The sequence below is a fragment of the Vanellus vanellus genome, assembly GCF_965231255.1.
Source record: "Vanellus vanellus genome assembly, chromosome: 1".
Lineage (NCBI taxonomy): Eukaryota > Metazoa > Chordata > Aves > Charadriiformes > Charadriidae > Vanellus > Vanellus vanellus.
This window is the reverse complement of record NC_138905.1, coordinates 58,040,546-58,062,758: the sequence shown is the minus strand read 5'-3', so window position 1 is coordinate 58,062,758 and position 22,213 is coordinate 58,040,546. Positions and strand designations below refer to the sequence as shown.

Here is a 22,213-nt window from a genome sequence, read left to right as displayed (position 1 = left end):
ACCCAATTCAGCACAGACAGACACACATGGTGAGCAATACTTGGTTCCTCCTACAAAGTGTTGTGTCATGCTTAACCCCCACCCCCTCCTCAACTCCAAACCACAACAGCAGCACTGGGAATTCAGGAGGCTGTTACACAACTGTGGGGTGTCTGCAACACAACATAGCCATCAATTTCTTAAAGTTGGGACCTCTGCAATCCAGAAAGGGAAGAAGAAATCAGAATTTCTTCCCAGGGCTAACATCAGATCCAAGAGATAAACGGGGTCTTTTGCTAAGGCCTTCCTGATGCAGGGTCAAGTAGAAAATGTTAAGATCGTTCAAAACAAATGAACCAACCAACCTCAAAACACCCTCTCTTCTCAGCAGTCTACAGGCCTCTCAAAACGATATTATAAAACCCTTCAAAGGAGTGCTCATCTCAGAAGTTCAGCAGCAAAAGGCACCATTGCCACCCATACACACTTCATTCATTTCTAGAGGATGGCACAGTTCCTCCAGCCTATACCTGTTTGCAGAACCTCAGGAATCCAATCGAATAGGTCTTTCCCCACAGGCAGCAAGTCCCATATACACAGCTGGACCTGAAAGAGCCAACACAAGATGACAGGGTTCAGAAGCAAGATTTGGGCTAGAGTGCAAGATTCCTACCCTCTTTGTCTACCTCTCTGTAGCAAAATTGTAAGACTGGTGCTTTCTCCAACCATGATTACAGTTACAGCCATATTGACTTTCTGAGACATGTTTAAAACAACATCCTGACTCCACACTCCATTTTTTTTTTTTAAACTGAATATTATGGGGAGAAACACATATCCTAGAGGAAGCACACGCAACCAACTGAAGACAGAAAAGATTTAAAGGAGGAGAAGGGAATAAGAAAAGAAATAAAGGAGTAGGAAGGTGTCCAGAAACGATATGAATCAGTCCAGCTTGCCTAAGAGTATGCAATCAGCCTAATGTGTCTCAGAGAAGGGTACTGGTAAATCATCACCATCCATGCTGCCCAGCCCCAGTAGACATTTGCCACCTGACACAGTTTTTCAGGGTAGGGATAGAGGCATGGTAGATGGGCACAGAAGGAGGATAGTGTCATGCTTTAAGCACAATTAAATACTTACTCAATTGGTTTCCCTCTGATCTCAGACATGATGGAGCTCTCCCCTCCCAAGTACTCATAGCAGAGGCTGAGAAAGTTGTATATTACAAAGGCTGCAAAGACATTAATCAGAGTAAAATGACAACCAACTTCAAAACAGGTGGAAGGACCAAGAGTACAGGCAACAGACCGAACATGAGCATGGACTGCTTATGCAGCATCTTTCCCCTCAAAGCACTCCAGTTTATATTCACTGCATTTATCATCCTACCTCAGCACTCACAAGACTATCTGAACTGGAGTTTGGCCAAAGTCCCAGGCCATTTCCATGACTCATGCCAAAAGGGTCACAGGACCATTTAAAACTGCGGTCAGTCTCTGTTTTACTTGGCACCTGTAAGATGCCGTTCTTTACAGGGTTCCTGTGCATTATTCCAGGACATTACACTGGTACTAAATAATTTGGAAAAGTTATCTCTGATCCATCAACCATATCTTATCTCCTGTATATAACCTATTAGGTGATGAACAGTTTCTCTCCCTGAGGTAACCAGACTACAGACATAAGAGTTGGAGAAACAGAGGGCTTTAACCCATCAGTGAAATTCTGTTTTCATGTCTGGTGGAGATTTTTGAAAAACAGGCTCTGTGCTTCATTTCCTCAGAAAGCTGAAACTTCTTCTGTACTGAAGAGCCTTCTCCTTGGACCACCTTTTTTCTGCCTTCCTTAGCAACCTGGTACAGATGAGGAAGAGTCTTCTCAGACTGACCGCTAATACTCTGCCCCATTTAAATTCTCTTCAAGTGTCAATTTGCTGATATATATAAACTGAGGTGAAGACAGTGTGGGGAAGGCTCTCATCATAACTATAGATGTATTTCCTTTTCATGGGATCCAAACCCACTTAATTGTGCACAGAGTAAGCCTGTACGTGCGCTGTCTGCTACTCTCTCGAGTTGTTGTAATCGCTGTTGGACCCTTATACAGTGGTGAGATTTTTAGGGCAAGGACTATACTCCTAAGTTTGCCACACAGAGCCTTGGGGCAACCAAGGTGACCCTTCTTTCAATGTTTCTATGTTAGTCTGTACATGGACATTCCTTGGAATGCCAACACCCAAATCTTGGTTTTGGCCCCCAGCATTGACATATAATAAAGAGAAAATAACTTGGGATGGAAACAGAAGTCTCAAGGAACTTTGAAACAAGAACAAAAGCCTAATAACACACAGTGCTGAGAAGCTGACCTCACCAAGCATCCAGTTATTAGACCTGAGGTCAATTTTCCCACGTGGATGAAGTTCTAAAGTCAGAGACAGACATCAACTCTAATTCTTCTACAAGCATCTAAACTATGCCCTGGCAAAGAGGTACACAATGCTCCCCAAAACGCTCATAGTCTGAAAACATTATATTTATGGCTTGTAGGTGTGCCTAGCTGGCAAGAATGCCACAGCACATAAAAGCCAGTGGCATACCTGTTTCTATGTATGTAATTGGGATATTGTTATTCCATCTGTAATCCTTGTTATTGAACAATGTTAGGTATGTTCACACAGCAATGATTTTGCTAAAGCTTTAATTGGGAGAGAAAACACCAACCATGGAAAACTTATTTAAATAACCCCTTTTGCCTGCAGTTTTCCTGCAACTTAGCTGACAGCTCCCAGCACCCAAAGGAAGAAAAGCTGAGCTTTTCCTATTGTCCTCCAGTGACCCCTGCCCTCTGATGTGGTCATTACAATACCAGCTGCCCATTCCACAAGCACTAGAGAAGAGATGACATCAGAGGAAGACAGAAAAAAGGAAAAAAAAAAAAAAAAAAAAAAGGAGGGAGAAATATCTGCCCCTCCATCCCCAAAAGAAACAAGTGCTAACTATCAAAGCTCACCACACCAGCAAAAGAACTCTCCTCCCATTCCTGATCCACATTCATCAGATGGTGCTCATGACATCAACATAACAAAAACAACAACAACAAAAAAATCTACTTGTGTCAGCATTACTGCCACCCAGGTTTATACAGAAGCAGAATCACATGAAAGAGGAACGCCAAAATATGTTCATCCTAATCACATACTATGAAATGCAGCCAATAAATGACCAAAGACAGTTTTCAAAATTTATTAAGAGGGTCTTCTCCCCGTTCCCTAACAGAGCTCCCCCCATCTTGCAACCTAATACCTTCCCAAAAATGAAATTATATGGTGGACAGCAAGGGAAGGCAGAGAACAAAAAGGCTGTTTCAAAGCAGTTCCCAGAAAAGTGAGGGAGAGAACTCGCTGACTGAAGGTGCTTTCACTTCTACCTGTAGTCTTTTCCCATAGCCCAACGTGCTGAGGTGAACCCCGAAGCATGGGCTGCATCCTGAGCAGATACTTGGATGTTTGCAAACTCCCCGAGCAAGTGAGGCAGAGGGATACTGGCTGTTGCTAGGAGAGGAGTTTTGCAGAGCAGCAGGCTTCCTGCTAGACCTACACACGGACGCAGGGTGGGGAAGGAGGGAAGAAAAAAAAACAGGCCCAAACAAAGATGCCTTCTGAATCACGTGCACGCGTTTGCCATCTGCTGCTGCATCTTAGAACACTGTCATTGTTATTTGGATGTAAAGAAGGGCCTGCTGGTCTCTTCAGCTGATTAACTTGTTCACATGGCCAGGGGCACCTCTCTGCAATGCAGATCTCACCAAAACAACTGCACCAGCGAGTTATGATTTAATGAGGGTATGGCAATAAACTGTCCTCAAAAATACACTGCTAGAGCGCAGTTTCTCCTGCTGGATGGATAGAAGGCTCCTTTCTGGATGAGACCAGGAGGGAAGTTTAGAGAGCATTTATCGGAAAGTAACTGTTTCCCTCACATAAAATGTTAGTGGCAACATCTGCAGCAGATAACCGAAAATGGCACAACTGGTAACTCATCCTGAATATGGCACCCTGTCTCCTGCAGGACTCCAAAGCACTTTACACTTCACCAACACCAGCACGTGGTGGCTGTGCTACCCTGTGTGATCACACCAGTGATGGGATCAGAAGAATACGTTGCTAACAAACTGCGCCAGGTACATAGGACAAAGCAAGCGTCTGGCTGCTGAGTAAGTGCTGTTCCAAGAAGCGGGAGCCAACTGATACCTCACTTTAAACAGACAGCTGCAATCAGATTTTTGGCTTTACACCTTCCTGAAGCAAAGGACCCAAGAAAATAAGAAACTCTACAGAACACTGGACAGAAGGCTCAACACATCTTGTCATGCTTAGAGGCCAGTGATGGAGAAGCTCAGGTTGGACAGGGCTTTAAGCAACGTGACAGTAAAAAGATGTCCCCATCCATGGCAGGGGCATTGCACTAGATGATGTTTAAAGGTCCTTCCTGACCCAAACCATCCCATGATTCTGTGATTTATGATTCTGTGATTTTCAGTCACTGAGCGAGCCACGGTCACCCAGCAAGGCATACTGTAAAACTTTGTCTCAGTAGGTGACAGTGATGCTTTCTCCATGCTCCCAACCAGAAACAAAAGTTCTCTCAGGGCAGAGACTTCCCACCCTCCCCCATTTTTTGTCTGTCCCCTCCTTACCTTCATAGCAGTCCCGCACTGTGCCAAAGTAAACATAGTACTGGTCATTGGTGAAGAACAGGAGACTGAGCCACGAGTCAAAGGCGTAAATGGGCACAATGAAGAGGATCCGAACAATGTAGCGCTGTTCATTTGGGCAGCTATAGCAGCGAAGATGCATGTAGATCTGAGAGGATGGACAGGGGAAACCAGGATTAGTGGTATATGCAATAGGGAGGAGAAAGTGGAACTGAAGAGTCAACTGGACTACCAGGAAAAACAAACTCAGCAAATCATCTCTTGATTGCCTCCACAAAACTCAAGATGATGAACATTAAAAAAAAAAAAAAAAAAAATCACTTATCACATGGCATTGATACGGCGTCCCTTAGTTTGCAGAGAGTGGGAAGGAGGAAGAAAAGGAAGTGGAAGGTTTTTCTAATCTAGTTTCTCATAGGGAATTTACTGTTATTATCACCACCATCTTGCCCATATTTTGTTCATACTTTTTCTTCTAATTATCAATCCCATATTGCTGCTATTCCATCTTAAGTACCTAAGATTCACGATAATGCTTTTCTCTAAAGAGGGAAGCATACACTTAAGCGCACGCTCATTGTAAACACTCTCACTCTTGGCAGTTTTGGATGCTTACAAGACTTTCACCTGAAACAACCCAAGAGAGCCTTTCACAGTGCTGCCAAGAGCTGATAAGCCACAGCCCGCCTGCTCAAAAAGTGCCATTCTGCACATCAGTGACAGCACAGCCACAAAGCATCAGCCACCAAGTGAGCACCGAGCTCATGCACCATGCTCAAAGGAACCACGCAGCCACCCTGCTCGTTTTGTCTGACTGTCTGCACACATGCTAGGTCACCAGCTGAGAGGACTGCAATGTCCCCACCCTATCCACTCCCACCGCTCGCAGTTTGTTAGCCATCATTAAATCCCACACCTAAAATGATTTTTCACAGAATACCCACCTCCTGGGAAGGGTATTGACCACAAGCCTACGCTGAAGATGAACACCACTCCTGCAATGGCCTAATAACACAGCCAGAGCTTCAGCATGAGTTGCGGATACACGCCGTCAGCCATGGAGTCAGCAGAGGGCACGTTCTCCAAAGGCAAGGCCACTGTAGGGCAATCGTCATCAAGCTGCTGCCCCAAATGCTGGGATTAATAAGAGCTACGTTATTACATACATGCCTCACAACTCACTGATTTTGCTGACTGAAGAGGCACAAGCATTTGTCTGAAGTTTCACCCTGCACTTGGGGGTGCTGTGAGGATTCTTCAAGATCTAAAAAAGCATACATCAATGCTCTTGCCTTTCCCTCATAGGGGAGAGGGGTTTGTCTCTCCGCAGCTGTCTGTTGCTGATCTCTCCTAGCCTCTTGGCGAGATCTGGCCAAAATCAACTGAAGGGCTCAAAATACTTGTTTTCTCTCCCTATCCCACAAGGAGCTTACAAAAGCCTCATTTCCTGAGGAGAACAGGTTGAAAATAAACTGACAAACTTTAGGGATATTTTTGCCTTGTGACAATCCCAGTGACACACCTCACCCTCCACAGGAACAGCTGACACTGGAGTTCAGATGACTCTAAGCTTTGCCCTTGGGATGTCACAAGAGCCCTGCGATCCATGCGCCTACGACAGCACAGGAACTGCTGCCTTGTAACAGGACAACAGCACGTTTCAATCAACACTGTGGCTCGGGCACTGACCTCCGTTGTTTTTTTCAGAGAAGGGCATTAACACCTAAGCATGCAATGCTATACTGCAGAGGAAAGATTTCTTTCTACCCTCAGTAGGCAATCAATTTGTGTTCTGAAACAGGAGGATCCATGGCACTTGTAATTGTTACCCAAGCTGGTGAAACTGCAGGTGTTACTCTTATTCATCAGTGACTAATCCATTTTTGAACTTCACTAGCCCCTGTACTCCATCAATAGGCTGTAGTTTTCTAGATCCTAGTCATCACTCTGGAATCTATGGACCAACAGGTTGACAAAATACAGGTTGATAAATAACAGGGCTTGCGTTTCCCCACTGTGTTTTTCAGTTCACACGACAACCGTGTGAAAGAGGTACAGAACAGGATGCAGGGTTTGACTTGTTCTGGCCCCCAGGACACCTGCCTCAGAAAGAGGGGAGGGGAGAAAAATTAAAATAAAACATTTCCTGCTACTCCTTTCCGCAGCGGAGTTCAGCCTGTGGAATCCACTGGCACAGGAGATCAAAGGAGGTATGTCAAACAACAGATGACCACGATCATTTAGCTAACAGCTGACACAATAACAAAAGGGCTAGATTCAGCTACAAGACCTGGGAAAGGATGGCTTGAGATAACACACCTTTCTGCAAACACTCAAGAGATGGCCAAATATTTTACACCTGCTAGTTTTAAACAGTTTGCTTCCTCTCCATTCACACTATGGAAACGGTCTGAACCTGGGCAGAAAAAGGCCTTCATATAAAAGTTGTCACCTTGATCAGCACAGATAATACATTAGACCCTAAAGAAGAGATCCTGGTACCACTCCAGAGTCTGCAAACCCTCATCACACAGCGGTATCTGGCAGATATGTGCCAGGGTATCATTTGTTCCTCCATATGGGGAAAAGAAAAAGATAAGAAGTATGAGTGACAGGGTTTTACCTGATGGCAGGTGATGAGCAAAGCTGTCCATACAAAAAAACCTGAGATGGCCTGAGCAGCTGTGGTCATGAGGAATATTGGCTGCTCCACAGCTGTGGGGCTGCCGTCCTCTGGCATCCAGGAGAAGTTGGGAGCCACAGCTGGAGTGGTGGCAGTTGACCCCAATCTGGGGGCTGCAGTGACGTCAGTCATCACTATCATGGTGCCTTTTGGTGTGAGGTTCCAGTGGGGATTGCTAGAGAGCTGCCCACGAGCCAAGACCTGTCAAGGAAGAGAACCAAAAAGCAATTGAACCCAGCTGAAAGGACTCTGGAGCATAACAGTAACAGTACTTTGCATCTCTCACATGCCTTTCACCAGGCTGCTCACATGCTTTACGAACAGGACCTGGATAAGTCTGCCACTGCCACCCCTCGTGATACAACAAATCATGTGGTACTCAGGAACCTCTCTACCACTCACAACACAGCCTCCCCGAGATCATGGAACACTGCCACTGCCATTGTCACCACCCTTCTGCGATAAAGATATTTAGGAACAAGATGAATATGGCATTCACCTGAGATCAGAAGGAAATATCTAAATCATCCATACTGGAAGACAACGGGCATACTTAACAGCTCTACTCTCCACAAAAGCACTGGCTATTCTGCCTTGTCCTGAAAAGCCAGAGTCTTAGTCTTATGGTTTCATCTGGAAGGCAGCAGAACAAGCAGCAGCAGGCAACAAGAACACACACCACAAATATCACTGCGCAGCAAGAGGGAAAGAAGAGCATCCCTATTCCTCCAGCAAGCCATGTCCACCTCTCCCACTGCCATTTTGAAAACCACACTCAGCACAAAGTACTTCCATTGGAAGCATATGCACTGAAAGCTCTCCTTGCTAGAAAGAAGAGCACGAAAGCGATGCTTTAAGCAAATATCATATGGCATGGCACGCTTAGCCAGCCTGTGATCAATTCTACTAACTTAGCATTGTTTTCTATATGATGTGAATTTAACCTGATTGGCTTTTAAAAGCCAGTTGACCCATGAAAACAGACCCAGAACACAACGATATGCAAGACTTCAAAGCAGCATGACCCCTTGTCATTTCCTGGATGAAAAGCTATTTTCTTTCAATGGAAGAAATTCTTGAAGGTCTAAGATCTAAAGCAGTTATATTTTCAATGTGGTTGTAAGCAGACTCTAATGTGACCTATGGATTGGAGGAAGATAATCCACTTAAACCAAGATCACAAGCAGGTAGCCACTGGTTCTATCCACTAGAAGAGCTGCTTCTGATGCAGTTGTACTAATGACATGGTTATCAAGGGGAAGAGCATAATATTGCCTCTTAATAGTTTTTGGGATACCCTCCCTTTCTGTAAAAGCGCAAAATGCCGCTCTTACACAGGCCTTTAAAATCAGCAGATGGAAAGGACTTCAGAAAGGCAAACGATCCATGGCCACAGTTTACAGCTGCAGCAGGGAAGGACATGTCTGTCATTTACTGACAGGTCACAGCAGAACACGAAAGAGAACATACGTCTGGAGATGAACTGCCCCAGCCTTGCTTCACCTGAAGCCACAGCACAAATTGGGGAACAGACACCCAGTAAAAGCACAAGACCAGGAGCAAACCATTTCCACATGCAGGCTAAGGTGTGCAAATGGCCCCCTCCAGCATATGCTTTTCCAAACCACCTACTTGCCCCAGCAGTGTGTGGCACTCTAATGTTACTTACACCACATTCCACTTCATTTCTGCTTTCTTCCACAGGGGAAGGAGAACAAGTACAAATCCTGGGAAATATCCAGGTTTGTTTAAGCTGGTATTATCTTACTATAGAGGGAGCTGCACAACTGTTAGGGTTTAATTTACAAAATAATTGCCAAACTTGGCTTTTCTTCATTCTTTCCAGTCGTTCTGTTTCCAAAATACTCCTGTTCTAAGTTACTGAGCTTTCCATAACTGCACGTACTGAAGGGCAATTCCTTTCCAGTCCTGATCAGTACAGGAACTATAACTGTTAAGTTTTGAGTTTCAAAGCATACACACACACATCTATACTATATCTAAAAATTTGGAGACATGAAGACCAGATGGAGATGTCACAAAGTAGCAAGGTTTTTATTGCTTTGAGAAGAAAGGGGTTTCTACCCAAGTGACTTCTGAAACAACTCACAGTGCTGAGAGTGCTTCCCTTAAGCTCACAAACAGCACATCTAAAATTAAATCAGAGCCGATGCACCTGTGGCTAACCTAGCTCTAAATAAAGTCCAGCCAGCTGCGATCCTGCACATCCCAGTGCACTTTGGGAGCTATGCAAGAGAGGAAGCTGCTAAGCCCTTCCTAAAGTTCATGGGGGAGAGGACCTCTACTGCACAACACCAGTGGCAGGAGGGACAGGTTCTGAAGCTCCATGCTCCAGCTAATCGAAACGGCACCAACAGCACAGACCCAAATGCAGAGCCGGTAACATCAGCAGAACTGAAGATCTGAAAGTTAATTCCTCTGCTCTTCTGCACTCGTTTTAAAAGGAGCTGAAACAGCAAAAAGTGATCAACAAGCATTTTGACGTGACAAGGGTTACGTATTCAGAAGCAAGGACACTTACAAGTTCAAGTTGTATATGTAATCTTAACACTGCCCCCTTGTGATTACACATCAACTGTCATTAATTACATGATTATGCATCATTCTTCACCTAATCCCCTTTAATTCACACAGTCATCGAAATAACTAACTCTTTCCAGCACTGTGTTCTGAAAGACAACATACACACTTTCTCGACCAGGGCCCCACTTCTCCCCCAAGCCCCAATCCACCTCACCCATGAGAAACCCCCTATTCCACAGGATTGTCCCTGAGGGCAGCTTTTTTATCAGCTGATACTTTTTATTGGTTATAAGCATCAGCTTGCAGTTCATTCTCCTTGCTAGTGAAATACCAAGGAACACTGTGAATCTGTGAAATTAACAAATACCTTCCAAATTATGCCTTCTAATCTCCTGAAGTCCCATACACCATTGCTACAGTGACAGGTATAAGCAGTGAACAAAGCTATTATGAAAGACTACTGTATGCAAGAAACGGAAGCTGTAAGAGCAATTCTGTACTCTGTTTCAGAAACAGATAATAGCATGAATGATTGGAGCCTTAACCAGCTGAGTGGATTTCAGCTCGTTCACTACCACCAGCTCAGAGTCTGCCATCTCCTCTTTTGCCTTGTTAAAAAGAGTGTCAAGAGAACAGGCTATGGCAACTCTCTTAATTAGCCCTGTTTCCAAGATGCCTCTTCCCCACTGTGCAAGGGGACACAAGCCCAGCACATCATTAGAAAAGGCTTCCAGCAAAGGTGGTGCCTGGGACCACATCACAGCAAACACGCTGCCTTGACAAGCTACAGATCGAGCACCCCAGTTAAGCAGCTTCCCTCTTACCTGACGCAGTGAACATGTTTTGATATTTGTTTCTTGGACACCTACCTCCATCACAGCCCATGGCAATGACGCAACAGACGCCTTCCTGCTTCCTCTCATGCCTGACAAAAAAAGTCCTTTCCAACAGCCACAAAGCTATTTCATATTCACCTCGATTTTCTCCATTCTCCCATTTTGCCACTCCAGCTGTGCAACAGCCTGACAGCAGTTAGGCTACTTGCTGCAATCTCTTTTCTCTGTACTCCTCCCATCTGGCTACATTTCTCTGTTGTCTTGCACATTTTAACTCCTTGGGACAACCATCTTTTTGTTCTCTGCCCATACAGTTCCCAGCACTGCGAGGTACCAAGGCACTTGACATTACCATATGGCAAATTAGGGGCACTTAGAAACCTAAATTACTAATGCAATACAAACCAAACTAGCCTAACACATATATATAACAAATTTTGAAGAGTTCCTTACTCTCCTGCCATATCCTGTTTCCTCCCCCCATCTCTTTCACCGCCACTTCATTGCTTCCACTTCAAGGGAGAGTAAAGTTACTTGCACATTCATTCTCCTTCTCTGGAGGGCTCTCCTAAATATATCAAAGGAAAACATTTCAATACTTCTAAGTTTCACCCTTGAAGCTTTGCCCATCTCCAATCGACTACCTTGCTCCCCCCGGAGGTAACCTGCAATATAGCACATCCCAAACAGGACCAGAACAGATAGCCAGGAAAAGCACCAAACTTTGGAAACTGGAAACAAGCCTACAGAAAAGTACATCTGGGTAAACACACAGGGCTTTTGGATGCAGGCTTCAGTGTATTTCAGGATGACCACAGGAAACTTGGATCAGCTGGTACGATTCCTGTATGTGGGCTACATGAGCTTCAGGCAGCGCTTAGGTCTGTGACGTCTATACCCAATAACCCCAAATGTGGAATGTAGAGATGACACCCCCATTCCCAATGAGCTGCTATGTGTTCCTGCCCAAATGCCATTACAAGTTATGCACATTAGAGCAAGACAGGACCTTGTACTGCTAGGGCATTAGCTTTAAACACCAACCTAGTACCAGCTTAAACTTACCTAACAGATCTTCTGAAAGCACTTTAGGAGCATTAAGGTCTGCTCTCAATGCAAGGAGAAGAAAAGAAAATAAAGTAAAGCATGTGCTGTTGAAATCAAGACATCTGCCCAGAGAAGTTGTGAATGCCCCACCCCTGGAGGTGTTCAAGGCCAGGCTGGATGGGGTTTTGAGCAACCTGGTCTAGTGGAAGGTGCCCTTGCCCATGGCAGGGCAGCTGGAACCAGATGATCTTTAAGGTCCCTTCCAACCCAAACCATTCTATGGTTCTATGAACTATCCTGATAAAAACCTAGAAATGCAAAACACTGTTACCGAGATTCTTGGTAGGGAAGGGGCTCCAACCAGCATGCGGACTGGTTCAGTTACAGACACCATACCAATGTAAAGCTAGCGGGGATGCGTCCGCCAGGCCTGCATCCACAGAAAAATAGCAGTACAATAATTCTCGATCAGGAGCAGATTGCCATTCTTGTATCTTTTGGAGACAGGGGCCTTCTGTCTCTAACATTAACATGGCAGCTTCTTTCACCAAAAATAAACTCAGAACAGTAAACAGAAGGGATGTGGCACAAGTGAAAACAAAAAGCTTCATTTTTGGCTTGCGTAAAGGCATGGAAAATGTTACCACCGAGGAAGAGCTATTTCTACACAAAGATAAACAAACAAATACGTAAACTCCATTTCTGATGCAACAAAAGCCGTGTAAGAGGAGGGAAGAAATGTTCAAACTTGGTCCTTCAGTTCTTAGGGGTACTTCTGAACACATATTCAATCACAGAGTCTAGAAAAGGAGGAGTGGGCTGCCTGCTCTAAGCAAGACCCGCTCCGCTGTGCTGCTGGCGATCACTTTCCCCTGATGTTGGTAGGAAAAGAACCCCGAATGACATGACTCTGAAGCCATTCTTCTCTGCCATCTGCAAACACAATCTGTGTTTTTAAAATAGATCATCTCCTCCAAGGCTAAAAGAATTTAATTTCTAAACTGCTGAGAGAGCAAAGAATGATGCACAAAGCTATCCCATGAAAGAGTCTTAACAGCTAAGCCTCCTTCTGCTGTACAAGATACGATCCAACAAAACATGCTCGACCTGGCTGCAAGGTTCTCCTGGAAAGCTACAAGGCAAGAAATTGCTCCTCCTTAAAACCTACTCCACACTTACCGTAGTTTCAAATATCCACCATGCTGAACTTTGTTAAGATACCACAAAATCATCTTCCACTACCCTCAAACTTTTTATTCCTCCAAGAGTTTCTCCATTAAATTATCTACATTCTGGACCCAAAAAGACCAATGCAGAAGTGCCATATGGTAGGTGATTTAAAGTCTGAATTTTCTGGATCTAATACAGTACAGGACAGAGCTTTACATTAGTGAAAGCAGGAGCTTTATGGTTTTCAGAATGTCCCCTAGACTTACAAGAAGTACAAGAACACATGACAAAATGGTTCAAGGTTTATTTTAGACTATTTTAATTATAAGAACGCCTAGAATTGCCAACTGGGATCAGCCCTTTCCATTGTGCTAGGTATATATTGCAAATTCATAATTGATTTAAAGTCTTTTCAACCCCCAAAGGCATGGCACCACCAGTTGATCTGGCAAAAGGTAGGAAAAGGAGGAGGTAGAGAGTCAGGACAAAATAACATAATTCTATACAGTAAGAGAGTCACTGGTGCAGCTCAAACCAGTGAGAGCAATAAGAGAAAAATCAAACGCTTTTAAATTTATTACTTCTTAAATTGCTTTTGCTCTCTGGGGTAGCATCTAGTTTACTTAGCTATGAGACATGAAAAGGTCCCAACGGTGCATTTTTAAGCTCTCCAGTAGCACTCCCAAAACAATCTGTGAGTTAAATATGTGACCTGGCATGCAATTTTTACTAGAGCAACTCATTTACGTTTTACTATTCATGCTGGGCAAAGCTTTCTTAATGTCAAGTCAGTGAAAGTCACCCCACAACATGCACTTCATACACAGACACACACACATAACTCCAAACACATGTGAGCAATACCGTGCTCAGCTATTAGACGGGCATTAGACAAGACTTACAAAAACATGCAGTGATTGAATCTACTGTTACTGTGCTTCATATGAGTTTAATGCACTTCTCTCTTCACGCAACAAATTTGGATCCAAATGCAGTTCTTTGTAATGTTATTTCTCCAGAGGTGTAAGCAGTCTGAAAGCTGAAAAGATTTTGCCTGGTCGCAATTTTCAGAACAGCTGTCAGTACAGTCAGTGAAACGAGAAAAACGTCACTGGGACATAAAATCAGTAGCGCCAGCACAAGCAGAGCAGGAAGACCATTAGCCTCAGAAGCAGAAGGTAGAGGAGTCCGGCACTGAGGAGGACCAAACCACAGGGCAAGGCACACACCCACTAAGCCATATTCAAGAGATTATCCGATACCTGTGTACACATAAGAGCATACCGCACACACAAACAATTTAACCTTCAACAAGGCCATGCAATTTCTTTTCTTGTTTTAAGGAAATCAAACTCTGAGAATACCACAAAAATCTTCTCCACTTACAGCTCACCCAGCCCCCACCCATTTTGGTAATCCACACACAGTCAGCCAAAGAGAGAGCAGCTTCCCCTCCCCATGCACCCATTTAAAAACTCAGAATCAACAATAAAACCCTTTTACCCTGAGCCGTGCGCTCTTCTTTCCAGAGTTTTTTTCTGCTCTATTAATTTCTGTTGTCTCGCTGTACTCACACAGCCCTCCTCCCCCATCCTCCTCCTCCTTTTTTTTTTTTTTGTGGACTGACCCACATTGTGATAGGTCAACATCCAACATCCAGTCCCTTTTTTGGAAGGGGACAGGGAAAAAAGAGAAAGGGGGAGGAAGAGGAGGAGAAAGGATGTTCACCAACCTTCCAACCTCTCCTTCGAGAGTAGGATCAGGCACACTTGGGCCATGCAGTGTACCCCTTTCCCATATTCCCAGTAGCCCCACTCCACATGAACCAGTCAAGCTCTCTGCTCTCAGGAGAGAAACACAGAAAGACTACAAAGATATTCTGCAGCTGGCAGAGGGGAAAGAGACAACAAGAGAAAGGATGTGCTGTAAACACTTGTGTCCTGCATGACAGAGGAAGTTCGCATTTCATTTTCCAAATTCTGAAGAACAAGGTCAAATAAGAACTTATTCTACCACCACTTGAATTCATCCTTCCCCACCTCCAAGTGCAAACCAAAAGAGGAGACAACAGTTTTAAAGTTGCCACTGGGTATACAGTTACTCTAAGAATCAGAAGTCAAACTCTACAGCAGGATCGAAAGCTATTGAACTGATGGCAGTCACACATGTACTGGAGCATACTTTTCCCCACAGAATATAATGTACAGAATCTATCAGATCAGATCCATACTTAAATTTATCAAGTAAATGTGCTGGAAGAAGCCAGACATCTTATCACAAGCCTAGGTAACTGTGCAGCGATGCATATGAGGGAGATGGTACATCCGACTTCCCCAGCAATCATTCTCTGATGCAAATATGTAAGAGCAATGAGCGCTGCAGAAGTAAAAGTGATTCTCAACAAAGCACCCAAAGCCACTCTCTGTGAAGCCATTCTGTTATCGCTAAAATAACATCTGATCTGCTTATTTTTGTTTGTGAGCTGCTTTTTTTGCCCCCTTTTTTTTTTTTAAACTCTGGACGTAAGACACATACACCCTTCTTGTTAATTCCCCAAAATCACTGATTCCTAATTTCATTACTCCTGTTCAACATTGCCCCCTCCACACTTCTCTCCTGCCCTGCTACTCCATCAAGAAAAATAAAAAACCTACAGATGCAGACTTCTAAAAGCAGAATTAGGAGCTTTGTATTCCTGCACTCCTGGGAGACCATAGTTCCTCCCCACCCAAAAATGCCAAGCCCAAGCCCTAGATACATCAGCCTTACAGCTTTACTAGTTAAAGAATGAACCCAGACACAGCACTTCCCTTACAGAAGTTACCTCTGGAAGCTCACAGGCAGAGAGCAATGCCTGGGTCAGGAAACCATTCCCACCCTTGCTGGCTAAAGCACAGCAAGTAGAGACAGCATCAGAAGGGAAAACGTTGCCCAGCATCCTCTTCTGAAGGCTACTTATGCCACAAGAGTGGCTAGAAGCTGCTCAACCTTTCCTGACTCAGCACTGAAACTGACCACAGAGGTTTGCAGAGAAGTTGCAAATACTGTTAGAAGCTGACGGATGCCAACAGCTACTAAAACAGAGTTTGAGGTGATTCTGAAATCACAAAATGGTTAGAGTTGGAAGGGACCTTAAAGATCATCTAGTTCCAAACCTCCCTGCCATGGGCAGGGGCACCTCCCACTAGACCGGGTTGCTCAAAGCCCCATCCAGCCCGATCTTGAACACTTCCAGGGATGGGGCATCCACAACTTCTCTGGGCAACTTGTTCCAGTGCCTCACTACCCTCAGAGTGAAAAATTTCTTGCTGATATCTAATCTAAATCTACCTTCTTCCAGTTTGAAGCCATTCCCCCTCGTCCTTTCACTACACGACCTTGTAAGAAGTCCCTCTCCAGCTTTCCTGTAGACACCCTTCAGATACTGGAAGGCTGCTATAAGGGCTTCCTGGAACCTTCTCTTCTCCAGAGTAAACCACCCCAACTCTCTCAGCCTGTCTTCATAGGAGAGGTTCTCCAGCCCTCTGATCATCTTCATGGCCCTCCTCTGGACCCACTCCAACAGGTCCACATCATTCTTTTACCGAGGACTCCAAAGCTGGACACAGTACTCCAGGTGGGGTCTCACCAGAGCAGTGAGACCAAATCCCCGTCTCTATCCCAGAAGTCAGCAAGAACAATGCATTTTCTCCGCACAGAATGAGGCACAGCAAGTATCCACCTGGGATACTTGTGTGCTTAAAGACAAAACTTCAGCCCAACTTTTCCAGACACAGTAAGATTAAATTACCAGTTGGATAAAGTTGACTAAACGGGAATTTATATAATTGTTATAATAATAACTTGTGGCTTAAAATTCTGCTGCAAAATCAGTGTGATCACAAAGCCATTGGAAAGAGAAAAAAAATATGAAAGTCAGAGGAGTTTGGAGGAGGAGGAGAGAGATCACTCCCAGCTCTCATGGGACAATCAGCTGCAAATAGCTTCACCCTCCTCTAACCACATCTTCCTAGCAAAACTGGCAACAAGGAGACAAGATGTGATGAGCCATCATCACATCTCTCTTCTAATCTGCCTCTTCAGGTGACTGGCTTGTCTAGGTTCATTTTAAGTAACCTGGACAAAGGCACAGCTACTTATGTTACTGCTCCCTGGGCTGTATCTGTGCTGGAGATGACCAGGCAACTACAGGCTCCCAAACAACCAGCTCAGCAGCCTCCAACAGCATCCATGTCATATTCCACAGCCTGGGGAGGGAAGAGTGCACTAGCAAGGTCAGCTTCCTCTCATCTCCTTCTCAAAGCCTCCCTGATGCACTAGGTAACGTGTTGCAGTCATTTTCTTTGCTGACCTTTTTTTACCTTTTTGTCACAGAGTCAACCAGAGCCAAGATGTACAACATACCCAGGCAGAGAGGACTGCTTTTGGGTTAGACACAAAAAAAATCTGAGGCCGTGACACCATCTCTTTATGCTCTTGGTCATTCTCCATTCCACAACATCCTCAAACAGCTGATCCTTTCAGTATCATCAGACTCCCAGGCACTGTAACTGTCAGAAAATAATAGCGGTATTCCCATCCTTTCAATCCAGAGACAGACTTGAAGGTGGGAAGGAAAATATCCAGGTACTCTATGGGTTAAAGGACATTCAATGCTGCAGGTAGAGCATGTAAGTTCTTTCCCTCTTCAGGTTTCCTGCAAATTGTGCCCCTCAGAGGCTATAAAGACCTGGTCACACCCAGACACAGAATATTTCCCCAGCAGCTTGCCTATACACTGCATTTTCCCTGGATACAGTTTGCTCTGTGCCCTTCCCAGACATTTTATGTACACCGTCACAAACAAAAACCCCAGAGAGGCTGAGCTGATTTTTAAAAACTAGAGAGAACCTGGCTATAAGTACTCCAGTCCCCTGTCTCCTCCCAGAGGAAGAGTCTGAGGCCTCCCACTCCTGGAGGGTGGCTGAAGCTCACTGCTTCAGCTGGCAGAATTTCACCTCCAAAACCTTCCTGGGGAATTGCTGTTCTGAAAACAAGTCCAGTTGCTCTCTCTCAAAGTAGTCCATAAAGAAAAAGAAAAAAGAAAAAGAAAAAAAAAAAAACAAACACCAAAAGCCTTTTCAAAGGGAAGTTTCCAGTCCAAGCACTATCGTATTTTACAGTTATTTTAGCAAAGTGTTTTAATCCATCTTATCACAGTGTCAAACCACTTTCAGAGTCCCAAGCTTCCTGGTAGGGCGTGATGTCTTGGCAGGAAACCACTCTTCCACCACAAGAAAGCAAACCCCAAAGAGTTTGGGAAGAAGTGAGAACAGCATACAACTCACACACCGCTTCAAGAGAACAGATGGGTACATCAGCACACAAAACCCAAGCACCACACCATTCTCTACAACACCTCCATTTTCCAGGGCCTTGACGAGTGCAATCAATCACAAGCTCTAAAACAGTAGAAAGCTTCTGCCCCCAGCTCTGGCTGTTCAAAAACACACAGCAGCTTTGTTACGCAGATAGCTAGCAGCAGTTGTGTACTAGGAAAGCTCTACTGTACAAAGGTTAAGTGCAACTTCTCTCCGAGGCTGTACTATTCTCCTGATTCTGCAGCCAGCGCAACCTGTACATTCACCGCTACTTTATAACCTTGGTTTTCTCAATTTTAGCCTGAAAACCCTGTGAAAACTAGTCACAGCAGCAGTCCTTCAGAATCAACAAGTCTGATTTGCAATTTTGTACTTTACCTCAACCTTCAGTACTTTGAACAATGCAACACTGGGTTCTTGAAACAGCTAGGACCAAATAACAAACATCTCCCGAGGAGCTCACTGCTCTCACCAGCCATTGCTGCAAGAGCTCAGATATCCTTTGAGCTGCTGGAAAGTAAAACAGACACTTCTGCTAGAAGTAGGCAAGAGCTCATCTCCCTCCCTGCAAACATAAGCCAATTAAACGCAGACCCAAAACAGGAGGGGAGGAGGGATGAAGCATAAGTTCCATCACATGATACTTAAAAGGTTGTTGTCTTAAGTCAAAAGATTATTATTAGATGATTTAATTAACTCAGCAGTAGAATTGGATAGAGAAATGGACTGACTTTTTTCTTTTTTTGGGGGGGGGGGGAAGGTGTTTTAAAAGTTATTTTAATTATGAATTGGGGAAAAAAAAAAAAAAAAAAAAAAAAAACACACCAACAACCCATCCCTCCTTTATGCATGAGAAGAAAAGAAACCTAATCCCACAACTGCAAACCGCAAAATCTCATCTCCCAGCTTGCTACCGGCTAACAGGCAAACAAGCTGACAGAGAACAAGGCAGATTTCTAGCTGGATTTTGTCAAATCGTTAGAAATCAGCCAGCTCAGAATGCTTTCGTTACACCAAACCAGCTAGTCACGCTGAACTTTATTCTCTGACCAGCTTATGCACCTCTAAGAACCTTCCCCTTCTAACTGCCACGTGTCCTAAGGAGACAGACAAACAAAAGCACAAGAGATGCACGAGTGACTGGGCGGTGTTCTTCCCCTTGCCTCACATTTCCAAAACACAACCAATTCAGCACTCTGAACTGATTGCAGAGACCTGGGCAGAACACAAAGAAGAACATCTTCCCACACCACCAAACTGGTTAGAAACACTGACTTCAGTAGCAAGGTCTTCCCAATCATTTTACAGCAAGACCGAATCACTTCTGCTCCAGATGCAGAGATAGCCACCTGCTGCATACATGCCACTTAAGGTTTACAGCACAACCATAACAATGATGGTATTAAGGACTAAAAACTGCTTCACTAGACCAGAGCTGATTCGAAGCCCATTTTCTTGGGGACAATGGTGAAAAAAAGCATGAAGTAGGCCTTTGTGGAATACCTTCACCATAAGAAAAGCTCTGCCTAAAGCCCTATTGTTTAGTACTTAGCCAACATCCTAAAAGTGTGAAGAGTTTGTTTTTTGTTTTGGTTTTGGTTTGTGTTGTTTTTTTTTTTTTCAGAAGTACCACACAAATACAAAACTTTAGTATTAGAAACCCAAATAACATGAACATTTCTAGAGAAATCTCTGGTCCCTTTTAGGGAGGCTGCTAAGCTCTTAGACTCAAGGGTATCTTCCAGCAACACAGTTCAATGGAACAGTTAACTATCGTGTTAAAAAAGCCAAGTCCTTGTTAGTGGGATGTATGCTTTACTACATTTTCCATCGATTGTTGTCTTTTTCTTGCAGGATAGGAAACAGACATTTCTATTCATCCTGTTAGCCTTCCCGCTATTATTGATCAATGACTTCTATTTTTCTCTTCAACCAAGGCAAACAGTTTTCTCTCTGGGGAAGCCTGTCTATGTCTTCCATAATTACTCCTGTTGAAGCTCCTTACGTGGCAAGAACAGTTTCAAACTTTCTGTAAGGAGGAACCATCTTCAGTATTTCCTCTAGATTTCCCACTCCTCCTCCTCCCACTCTTGACAGCTTCATGGTGTTCCAGGCAGCTTTCATAGAGCTGTCCCTGAAACCACTCCAGCCCCTTTCCTGGATCACAATTCATCAGAGCCCAGTCACGCACACACTCTCCCAAAGCCCTCCTTCCACTACATGTTGCAGTCGCCAAGACTGAATTAGCCCTCACGGAGCAACTGAAATGTCAAGCCACTGTGAGCATCCAAACAAGACTGATCATAACCCACCTGCAACAGAGGAGCACAAAGGCACAGCGACAGCCTTCTCACACACCTACCACATCAGCACACACACCTACACACAGTGCCTGGCAGTCCATCCCACCCAGACCAGGGGAAACACAGCAAACACAAGCCTGGTGCCCACCACTCTTGCTGGGGGTCTACTGTGCTCCCAGCCCGCATGGGGACAAACACACACTTGCAAACAGTGACACCCACCCAATGCCACTGAGCAGCACGATAGTACAGGGGCGGGGAGGGGGGAAACACGTGTGCATGCGTGGGGAGATTGGGTGGGCTGCAGCAGGGTGATTTGGGGGGGATTGTGTGGGCTGCATCAGGGGGTGGGGGGATTGTGGGGGCTGCACAGAGAGCTTGCAGGGAAGCGTGGGGGGAGGGGGGGTATGGAGGCCACGCAGGGGGAATATGCGTGGGTGGGTGTGGAGGCAGGGGGAGGCTGTAGGGGCCACGCTGTAGGGGTGCGTGAAGGGGGGAATAGGAAGGGGGGGCGCAGAGAAGGGATGGAGGGGCACACGGGGGGAATAGGGTAAGCGGGTTGCACGGGAGAACGGGGAGGAGGGCAGAGGGGGCGGCACCGAGGAGGGCGGGGGAGGCACAGGGCTGCGGGGGGGGGGGAGGGGGGGGGAGGAGGGGGGGGCCGCACCGGGGGATCGCGGGGGCCACGCCGGGGAACAGGAGGAGGAATCGGGGTAGGGGAGTGGGGAGGTGTGAGGGGAGGCGGTGGTCGCGGCCACCTCGGGGAGTTGCGGGGGAAAAGGTGAGTGAATTTGCGGGGGCCTCACTGAGCACTCCCAGCGTGGCCCCTCAAGCCCGCCCCGCGCCCACTACAGCCGGCCCCGGCGCCGCGGCCACCCTACCCCCACCACCTCTTACCTCCCGGCGGGCGAGCGGGGCTCGGCTCGGCTCGGCTCGGCCCAGCCCGTTGGGGTGAGGAGGGGTCGGGTCGGGCCCTGCCCCGCTGCCCCGCGGGCGCCGGCACCGGCGCGGGGGCGCTGAGGGCCTCAGGAGCCCATGGCGACGCCGGGCCCAGCCCGGCCCTCGGCGCCTGCGCACGGCACGCCACGGTACGCCCCGCCCACTCCCCGCGCCGCGCCGCGCCGCGCGGGCGGGCGGGAGGCGGGGCGGCGGGAGAATAGGGTGACGTAACCTCCCGGCTCTTAAAGGGGCCGCACGCCCCCTCCCCCCCCGCCCCCGGCAGGTTTCCACCTCTATAGCAGGGCTCTTCTCCCCAAAACTCCGAGGAAAAACACAGGTATAGGGCTTGGAAACCAAAGCCGTACAATGGACAATGGATTTTTCAAGGTAAAAAAAGAAAAACTCTAAAAAAAAAAACCCAAAAAAAAAAACCCAATACCAAGCCCTAAAAGAACTTTAATGCACAGATTAGCAAGAGGAGGTGATGTCCTCTCGAAAAGTCTTGGTAGGATTTCCTGCTGCTTATTTAGAGGGGCACTTGACCTCTTCTGCAGAAAGAGATGGACCTGCTCCCCAATCTCCCGAAACGGGGGTGCGATTCCCTCCCGTCCCAAAACAGAGCTCCTACCTGAAAGC

The 22,213-nt window shown here is 45.8% G+C and overlaps 1 protein-coding gene across 2 annotated transcripts in view; it reads right to left on the bottom strand.

Moving 5' to 3' along the window:
* Window positions 1–21,675, bottom strand: part of TMEM184B (transmembrane protein 184B) — a 31,729-nt gene extending 10,054 nt beyond the window's left edge. The window contains exons 1-5 of one of the 2 annotated variants that reach the window (XM_082491678.1): window positions 21,536–21,675; window positions 7,319–7,579; window positions 4,678–4,843; window positions 1,123–1,213; window positions 510–585 (exon numbers count right to left, since the gene is read on the bottom strand). In XM_082491678.1, the coding sequence (XP_082347804.1) occupies window positions 510–585; window positions 1,123–1,213; window positions 4,678–4,843; window positions 7,319–7,519 (534 nt within the window). In that variant the 5' untranslated portion in view covers window positions 7,520–7,579; window positions 21,536–21,675. Of the gene's footprint in view, window positions 1–509; window positions 586–1,122; window positions 1,214–4,677; window positions 4,844–7,318; window positions 7,580–13,877; window positions 13,986–21,535 lie in introns of those variants that run through there. The other variant, XM_082491679.1, reaches the window with a different exon arrangement.
* Window positions 21,676–22,213: the final 538 nt, after the last annotated feature.